The 9,692-nt window shown below is 46.2% G+C and overlaps 1 protein-coding gene across 1 annotated transcript; it reads right to left on the bottom strand.

Moving 5' to 3' along the window:
* Positions 1 to 3,446: 3,446 nt before the first annotated feature.
* Positions 3,447 to 9,413, bottom strand: LOC134471798 (uncharacterized protein C2orf78-like). The gene is made up of 3 exons (XM_063231801.1): positions 4,973 to 9,413; positions 4,026 to 4,150; positions 3,447 to 3,830 (listed from the first exon to the last, which is right to left on the bottom strand). The coding sequence occupies exons 1-3, from the start codon at positions 5,613 to 5,615 to the stop codon at positions 3,447 to 3,449; spliced, it is 1,152 nt and encodes a 383-aa protein (XP_063087871.1). The 5' UTR covers positions 5,616 to 9,413.
* Positions 9,414 to 9,692: the final 279 nt, after the last annotated feature.

Here is a 9,692-nt window from a genome sequence, read left to right as displayed (position 1 = left end):
CTGGGAAACAAATCCCGGGAATTAAATTAAATTACCTGAAAGTAACCTGTGCAGATAACAAACTGAAGAACGGAGACTAATGAGACATTTTATGCTATAACTTGTTCTATGGTTCTGAGCCAGTCTTGATTCCTAATGAGTGCAATGTGTGTGAGCTGAGTTTTGGGTTGTAAAATCTAGAGGTTGAATCCTTTTGTCGGTGGTAACCTTTCAGGGATGCCTAGATGAATTTCTCTGGGACATAGCTCTCAAAATTGAGGAAAAGGATTTCAAAGAAACAGGAAATGTGAAGGGTCCCTCACTATCTCTGTAGTATTAACAAAATGGCACAAAGAAATGTTAGCCATCAGTAAGTGGTTAAACTTTTACATCAGTTGTGTAGGTGCACATGGCGGGATGAGTCTACAGTTACTCTAGCAGAATGGATTAAGTGTTCAAAGTGTATGTGCCCTAGAGAGCTGTGAAGATCACGGCTGGGAAGTTGGTAAAGTATGAACGGTCCATTTTATTTAAATATCCTTTGGTATCTGTGATTCTTCTATAATGAGGGGCTGTGATTTTGGAAGTCTAATTTAGTTGAAGGACAGCACCCATCTCCCGAGTCACTTCACTCGGTCCCGAGAAGTGCTTGATATTGTCTATAGCCTAATCTATTTTCTGGGTGAAAATTTAGGCAGGTGGTGCTCAAAATGGAGACAATCCCAGAAAATGGGCTGGTGAGGAAAGACTCCAGACCAACCCTGTGCGCAGCTGTGTGATTCTAGGTGTGGCCAGTGTGCAGGTAGGAACACGTGGAGAGGTTTGTGATTGAGACTGGGAATGGGTTACAAGTGTTTCCTCTTGGGATGATGAAAATGCTACAAACTTCATGGCACAGTGAATGCCAGTGGGTTGCATTTTTAAGTGAATTTCAGAGGGAGAATTCCCGGTGAAGACTGTATTTTTGAAATGTAAATCAGTAGAATCCCAGAATGTGGGTCCTTTGCCCTCAAGCAGATGACCCCACTCCTTTCCATTTCTGTCCCCCAGTTCCCACCCACCAGCGCAACTCCCAAATTATGATTTTGACTAGTCCTCCAGCATTCTAAAGAAACACATCTGCAAGGCTGCTGCTTGCATCCTGAGCTGCCTGAGGATGTTGCTGTGCTCTTCTGCCCTGAAACTGAGTCTGAATATCCTGACTACCCAATTCTGATGGCTGCCATTTCAGAAGGTGGCACATGTCAGATCTCAGAGAAGCAGGTGCAAACTGGATTCTAGATTTACGACTTCAAAGGTTGATCTTATAAACATGTGGAAGCAGGGCCTTGGAATCGAGGTTGAACACATGAGTGTGGGCACTTGCACATTCTGTGAGGATTTCAGCGGGATCTGGGCCAAAGTGATGCCTTACTGGCTCTGAAGGTAGAGAAATAAGACACCACTGCTAAACTGGCTTACAAAGGGACACAGTGAAACTGAACTAGAGTGTTTGCAGGTTAGCTAAGTATGCACCTCTGCAACCTTAGACCAAGGAGAATTTGGATGCCTTGATTTCTATTCTGGACCAAGTTCTAGGTGGGCCCTGTGCTGCTGATGCTCATTTACCTGCTGTCCTTAAGACCTCTGCAAACCCACGCAATGCCCTCTTGTACCTTCACCAGAGTTTGGCTGACAACTTTCCCTGTGTAGCTTTACATGACCCAAAAATGTTGGAGATGAAGGCTACATCAGAGGGCCTGGCTGCTCAGTCACATGGCAGGAGGCTAATTTCCATAAGGGGGAATATGATAATTTCATATCCATCTAGTGGTGTCCTGCACCTTAAGCCAAACGTGTCCTTCTCACTACAACTGAAGATTTACTGTCCCCTATCATTTTACCCGAACGCGATCCATCCATGTATTTGTGATCTCACTTCTCTGGCCATTTTGTCTCAAAGCTGACGTCTCTTTGCTCATTTCTTCACCTGTGTGTCCATATTCCCCAAATGAGTGTTAAGTTCCTCAATTCGATGGACCCTTTCATCTCCAGCTGTGCCAAAGGAAACCAGAGGGAACAGCAGCATCTCACAACTCAAAAGGCCACTTTTATTTCCTATCTATGGGCTCCACTGAATTCCTCTGCCGAGGACTTATGTTTGTTCAATGGAACATGTGCAGTTTGTGGTTCTGTTCCCTCTCAGCACAATATTAGATTGGTCAAATTTTGACTTATGTATATCTACGTATCTATGGGGAAAACTATTTGGAGGCCACAGTGGCTGGACTCTGCTGCTGCCTCTCATCTTGCATACCCATAGTACTGGGCAATTTCCAGGTCTCTCTCTCTCTGCTTAAAGAATTGCAGTTTCCCTAAGGATGTGTACTGGGCCGCGAGCTCCCGCTCTCGCTGAGCCTGCCTCTTCATAGCCTCGCGCTCTGGCCTCTGTTGTGCTGTGATGGGGCTGGACAGGACAGGCTCAGGCACGTTGGGTTCCCTCCAGGGAATCGGTTGGCGACTGAAGTCTTCCAGGAGAAATGGGTTTCGCTGCTTTGGTGGAGACCTGCGCTTAGTCACAGCACAAGCAACTGGCTCCCTTCTGAGAGAGGCAATCAGTGGTGTCACCTGGAGGCTTGGAGGCTTACACCTTTCAGACTGAGAAAGTCCAGGCTGGATGGACGTGCTCAGTCGTGGTGGGCAGGTACCACTTGTCATTGTCTGAGCCGGGTTGGCAGTGCACATCAGAGAAGGGTTGGCACAAGCTCTTCGGGATGGGTGAGCTATGCTAGTATCTGCAGGTCCAGAGGGCTGAGCTACAGTGGGTCTCCTTGAAGCCAAAGCCCGTGGCCTTCTAGAGACAGGCTTTTCCTGACGCTTTGCAGGACTGGGAAACTGCAAAGGTATTAACTTCACCTGCCCAGGTGGTGGGCGCTCACAAAGGGTTGCATTTGAGTCCTCTGTCCCAGCAGGCTTCTGCAGGTTGTGGGAGTTGTCCCTAGCTCTTTCAGTCCCCTTTCCCACATGTGGGGCCCTTGGCCATGGTTTGGAGGCATGCGAAGTCTTGGCAACTTTGCTGTCATTGGACATTCCCAGGGCCTTGGAGGAAATAGGCCCAGCTCTCTTATCTAGTTTCTTCCCTAATGGGTGGAAAACCTGCACGGATTCTAGCATGTGCATCCCTAGGGAGGTGCGAGGCATTTTGAAGGACTCTTGGCCAAGCACGGGTGGCTGTCTCTTGAGCTTCCTGTTTGCAATTGGTTTGTCTTGGGCCTTGATTTGGGCTGTTGCCTGCCTTCTCTCTGCCGCCTGCTTTCTGTTGGTCTTCTTGGCCCGAGCTTGCCCACAACCCTTATCTTGTTTGGGCCTGCCTGATGCTCCTCTGGGAGACTTTCTATGTGTCTTCTCTGTGTTGCCCTCAGGAGCCCTTCCACTGTCCACTACACTGCAAAGGCCCTCTGGTCCACCTAACTGGCTATCTTTCTCCTTCAATGGATCTTAGCTTCCAGGGCAACAGCCATGGGCTCTGAGGCCTTACGTTTTCTCTCCCTCCCTTGAGGACAGGGACACTTTTCCATCCCTGAACTCTCTTGTGCCCCATTCACATCCATGGCCCTATCATCGTGGGCTTCCATGGCTGTTGGATGTTTGGAGTCCTCAAGATCTTCTAAGGGATGGAGCACTTGAGGAAGATGAATGTTCTCCACCAGGACCCCAACATTTGCCCACCCTGGGCTCCACTCCATCCCCTTGTCAAGGGTCCCTGCTTGCTGAGGACTCAGGTGATGTGTTCTCCCAAAGCCCTCTGAATACCACAACTCTTCGGGGATGGCACATTCAGTTGAAGCCCGCAGGCCTGGACGTTCAGGGACCTGTAAAGAGAGGAGAGGCAGGTGTTCATTACCAGTGTAAATGAGGTGGGTTTTCATAGGCTTTGAATCCTTGCCTTTAACACTCTCCGTGTTTCTCTCCTGGTAGCTCCGAGGTATGATCCAAAATCATGTGACGAATGGAGTTCTTTGAGTCACTCTCCGTGAATTATCATCAAACTCACTTGGTGGGGTTACCTGAAGCAACTGAGTACAGCTATTTGTGCAAGACTGGATGAATTCTCGAAGGTGTGGAGCATCCACTTCCTGGACCTGATATTCTGACCCCAGGGATCTGTCTTGCTCTGCATAAGTTTCCTTCACTGCAAATGAAACAAGGAAGAAGATCTATTCCAGCGCAGCCTTCAGCAGCCCTAGGAGGAGCACCACTTTTCTTTGAGCTCTTTCTCATCGTGATGGACAGGACTAGTTTGTAGCTAAGAGGTATATGTTATCCTTCTTCTTGCTATTCGCCCCATGTTTGTTTTTCCTGACTTATAATTTTCTGGTGTTGTTCTATTTTAAAGGGACGGGAAAGTGCTTTTCAAATCACAAAATGATTGGGTATACGGTGGTAGGTTATTGCTTATGAGGAACAAGTCCTTGGCCTCCATGACAAGTAGAGCACGCACACTCTCAACAAATATGCGCACACACAGACACACTTACACAGATGTGCAAATGCCTCACATATTCACAATCAGTGATAAAGTTGATCAGTTGTAGCTATCAGATTCACCCAGTCCTTTCTCCTCTCTTCCTTGTAAAGAACACTGCTACCGTGGAGCAAGAGAGACAAGAATTTCATGTTTTCTTTTTAAGCAAGACAGGCACCAGGGCACATGAGTTGGACAGGAACTAGGAAATACAATACCATATTTCCTGGTGCAAATATTGGAAGATGACTCTGTCCTTGCCAACATAAAATTGTGGGCAGCTGGGGTTCTCCTCAGTGCAGCAGGGGTGGTCATTACAGTGTCCTGCATTCCCTACATGCAGAGCTTGGGAGTGGAGTGAGCTTCTTAAAGATAGTGAAGTCTCAGCACAGAAATTCTGTCTGTCCCTTTACTTAGGACTAAGGTGCTGATTCAACCCTCCTTAGTGTGCTAACCACATTCCTTTACAATCTTGCTGTCAGTACCCACCTGGATAACGCATTTCAGTGTTGGCTTGCGTAGACTCTGAACTGTACTTGGTTGGAGCAGTAGAGGACGATGTCATCTTTGTGTGCTGGATCTCCTTCAGCACCATCACAATGTGCTGCTGAGGCCCAGAGGCCCCACTGCCTGTGTGTGGCACACACTCATATGGGTACAGTGCTCCATGCTCTGCAGACAGCAGAGGCCCCAGGGCACCCTGACTGTAGTAGTGGCCGTGTCCTTGACTTGCCATGCGTGTGGGTAGTGTAGCAGGAACCAGGCTGGCAGATGGATATACTGGGATCATGGCAGCAGCACAGACAGGCATGGGTGTTGAGGCCACTACCGTGCTCTGCTCAGTGACAGTCATGGCAGCGTTACAGAGGGGTGGATATCGGTATGTAGAGCTTGCCCTCTGATCCCACTGCCAAAGGCCTGGGTATCGCAAAGCCGTAGTGGACAGCTGGCACTGGCCAGAGACCCCTGCAAACCTACTTATGCTACAGTGTTGGTAAATGTAGGTACTGGCCATGACTGGCTTGAAGTAGGTGGCAGAGGCGGAGGGCGGGAGCCTTGCTGAACTGAGGCCTGGAGGTGTTACTCCGCTGGAGCTGCAGGCACTTGGTGTTAAAGCAGCCTTGCTCACCATGCAAGGTGAGAGCTGCTGAGCACTGGACGTCCCAGTAGGTGGTGGAATATGGAAATGTTCTGCAGGAAGCAAGAGGGCCACGAAAACACGGATGAGACTGACAAATTCTCAGTGTGGTTGAGCATCACTACTACCTGTCCTAAGGTCCTTCTACCTGGAATGCCTGTGGTACCAGTCTTCAGTCTTAGGCCAGCAATGAAAGACATTCCTGTGCCGCAACTTAATGCAGTGGTTTCAGTGCTTCTCATAAGTTATGTCTCTGCCATCTGGATCTCGGAAGACCCCACACACCCCTTCACAGGTGCTCAATGGTCCTAAGTCGCCTCTTTCTCCCAACCCTGGTCTGTCCGTGATTGCATGGTCCCTGCACACACCCTGACTTAGGGCCCACAGAGTTGGGTTTCAAATCCTTCCCACTCCAGAGATTTGTCAGCTTACTGGTGTTGAGTGAGGTCATTCACAGCAGGGAGGCCCCATGGAATTGTTCAAGGGCTCCAAACAATTAGTATCAGGATCAGGTTACAGACCCTGACTCCCTGTCAGGGGAACAAAAGCCACAAAGGAGTTGGAAAGAAACCCTTGGTAGGGATTTAGGTACTCACATGCTTGGAGACAGTATGACTCTTAAGCTTTTCTTCTTTGGTACCTCATTGTGCAGGTGCAGGACCTTCCCTTTGTCCCATGGCTCATTGATATTCCTGGTTGGTTGGTACATTGCAGGACTCTATCTTTCCCTTCTGCACACCTACCTTCTGACACTATGTCTGCATGGGTACCTGAGGATCATTTTCTCCAGAAATGGCATAGAGAAAAAAAATGTATTTTCATCTGTCTGACTTACAAGTTACTCATCTCCAAGTGGTTCCAAACAAAACACAGTAACATTTCACTTATGCTTGAAACCGACATACAACACAGGATTTCCATGGAGGAAGATAAGGCAGGCTCTGCAGATGTAGAGATAGTTAAATGAAGAAATATAGCATCACAGAGAGAAAGAAGAATATGGAACATTATAAATAATGTGGTCCCAGAGTCATGCCAGAGTTCATTTGCTAGTTTGTTGGCAAGTGACAAGGAATAGTGGATCTATACATAAAGTGCTGTTATAAAAGCCACATCAGCCAAATAAATGTGATTTCCTTGTTGTAGGAAACGTGATGAACCAAAGTTAGTGCCTACTAGGAATTCTGTTTGAGTGCAGTCATCCTGAGCAAATATTAGCATGGAAACTCTGTCCTTGAAAACTGTGCCACAGGCCGCAAACACCGGTTAAGTATTCATCGGAGAAGTCATAGTTTATGCACTTTAAATCTAGTCACAAGGTGATTGAGAGTGGTACATCCTCTGTGGCACTTGGCCCCTGTTGCCAGCTCTCAGGAAGATTTATCAGTTAACAATCGTATTTTAAACCCAGTCTGGTCAACAAATGCAGACCGTATTTCAAAAACAAACAGTGAAAGAAGGCAAAAGCAAGAGAAAATAAGAACAAAAGCAAAAGTAAAGACAGAAAAAGCAAGCACAGCATGGTGTACAAAACAATTATAAGTGAATTCCATGATTCTGCTCATGCACTGTTGTTTCAGTTACACCCACCTAGGAATAATACTCATCCCAAGAGCCAGATTTCACAGTGGATGTTGTCACTGCGGAAGGCTACACTGAAAGAGAATCCGGAAAGTTTCCATTTCTCTCCCCATCTTACTAAAGGGTCATCTTCAGCAATCAGGATGTGTTTCACTTCTAGAAAGAAATCTGTCACTGGGCCATGGATGTAGCTCAGTGGCACAGCACCTATGTGGCAAGCACATGTTCCTAAATTTAACTGCTGTTACCAAGAAAAGAAAGATCAAAGGAAGAGAGGGAGACTGAGACAGAAGAGGAGGCAGAGGAATAAAAAAAGCAGAAGTGCAAAACAAAGGGGAAGAGGAAGAAAATTTCACTCGTCACGCTTAGATTACAAGTCAAATGCTATCGATATATATTATTGCATTTACTTTGGACAGATTACTTTGGTCTCTTTCTTATTTTATGTTCATAGTACATTGCTTAGTACCATCCTTAGCATTTTCTTTATTTGTTTTTCATTTCTTTTGTTTTGTTTCCCCCTTAAGAGTCTGTAACTGAAGCCTGGGACACTGTCACTTATCTGAATCCCCAGGTGTTCTTTCCTATTTGTGTTATGTTTTGGTGTTTGCCCACGTGGGTTTTTACTTACAAGGATTATGCCTCAGCCTCCTCTGTACCTGGAAGAACAGGAACTGAAAGAATTCATTGAAAAGCAGGGGAGCTCACAGCAGCACCCAAAATTGATTTAGATGAAACTCCAATGCAAAAAGCGGGGCTTGTCATTTCCTTTTTAATTGGAACCAACTAATTCTTTAGTTTCTCCTGTGTGAAAAACGGATCTTGAGCATGAACATTGGTGAATGATGTTGATACCAAGGGTGCAATCTGCTTTAGAGAGTAAATTGTTATAAAGGTGACGATCATGTCTGATATAAAATTTACTGAGCACACAGAGCAAGCTTTCTTTCTGGTACACAAGTAGTAGTAAACATCATTTTATAAAACTTCTTTAGCGAAAAATCAACATTAAATGGACTGCTCAAAACTATTTTCCTAGCCCTCTAGATGGTGACATTACTTATCACATATAAAGGAAGAATCATGTGCCCCACTTTGAAAATATTCACTCCCAAGTATTTTGAAGTGGCCTCTGGGGTGGAAGAAACAATTGCTAACAACAGGCCAGAGAAGGTGGCACTTCTGATGAGGCCCATTCTCCGAGGAAAATCCAATTCCAGCCTCACTTTCCCACTCACACCTTCCAAGGAAGGTTTGATGCACACACAGCCTCTCTTTGCCTTTGTATGAGGAGACTGTTCTGTGTGTTTATTCTGTGGTCTGCTGAATTCCTTTTTCCCTGTGAAGTTTCCCTCTCATCCTCATCCACAGAGGATATTCTTTTGAGGTGCACATCCCCATGCCCTTCCTCAATTTCTTTTTATTTCTGTGCTCCCTTCTCATTCTGTATAGTGTCTTCCACCCCAATCACCCAGGCCTACACAGTTTCTCTTGAATTCTGCTTCTTGCAACCCCTGAAAAAGTCTTCTCCTAAAGTATCTTTCTGGATCTAGCACAGTCCTAGTGCCTTGCAGTCTCGCTAACTGTGTTTTCACCCATTTCAGATTCATACCTCTGTAACATGTGATCAGCCATCACCACTGTATAGGTGGACGCCATAGTGTAGGGACACTATCTATGGTGAACTACCTTGACACAGACTTAAGGTTTCTCAACCAACTGACTGCGGTGATGTCACTTTCTGCTGAAACTGTCTTACTCAACATGGCTTTGGTTAATTTTCTTTTCCTGTGGCCTGTAATATACCACATTCATTAATAAAGACAGGTAATAGAGCTTAGGAACTAAGTCAGACCCGAGAAAATGTTAACAAACATTTTCTGTGCCACAGGTCAACCATGTGTCCTAAGTCACATTCTTATACACTCTCAAACCTTGAGTCAAAGTACATCTTTCGATTTCCTCTTCAGATACATCCTCCAATCTCCCAAGGTTATTGATCCCGACTAAGCAAGTTATTTGGGATAGGAAGGAATGTGTAATGTCAGAGACATGGGAATTGTGGTGTGCTTACCTGACATAGTCAGAGAAACGATAAAGCAAGTAGTGAGGCAAAGGATAAGGAAAGAGTATTGAAAGATAGCTGGGTGGCTGAATCCGAAGTATAAAATTGTCCAGTAGGAAGAGCACTGGTGGCTGTTGGCTGGCCAATATCCAGTACTTCCTTGGGACAACTCCTTGGAAACCACAACTTTGCCCAACCAATGGCAGCTCTGCTAGTTGGATGATGTCACAAAGCAGGCAGTTGAAGGCCTGAGGCAGCCAATAACGCAGTGAGACTCCCAACTCGAAGATGTGATTGGTTGGAGTGAATGCAAGATACTTAGAGCCATAGCTCCAAGGTTAAGTGAGCTTTGGGCTCACTTAACACTATGGGACACTATGTGTCCCACCTGCTGCAGCATGCTCTCCTTGTAGGGAGCACCTCCA

The sequence above is a fragment of the Cavia porcellus genome, unplaced genomic scaffold (assembly GCF_034190915.1).
Source record: "Cavia porcellus strain 051 isolate PalLab524CR breed Dunkin Hartley unplaced genomic scaffold, mCavPor4.1 scaffold_20, whole genome shotgun sequence".
NCBI classification, from domain to species: domain Eukaryota; kingdom Metazoa; phylum Chordata; class Mammalia; order Rodentia; family Caviidae; genus Cavia; species Cavia porcellus.
This window is presented reverse-complemented; position numbering and strand designations above follow the sequence as displayed.

Coding starts and splice junctions, on each gene's coding strand:
- LOC134471798 (XM_063231801.1), bottom strand. CDS start 5,615: ATGGTGAGCAAGGCTGCTTTAACACCAAGTGCCTGCAGCTCCAGCGGA. Junction 4,151..4,972: donor CACTGAAATGCGTTATCCAG/GTGGGTACTGAC, acceptor TTTCATTTGCAG/TGAAGGAAACTTATGCAGAG. Junction 3,831..4,025: donor GCTGTACTCAGTTGCTTCAG/GTAACCCCACCA, acceptor CTCTCTTTACAG/GTCCCTGAACGTCCAGGCCT.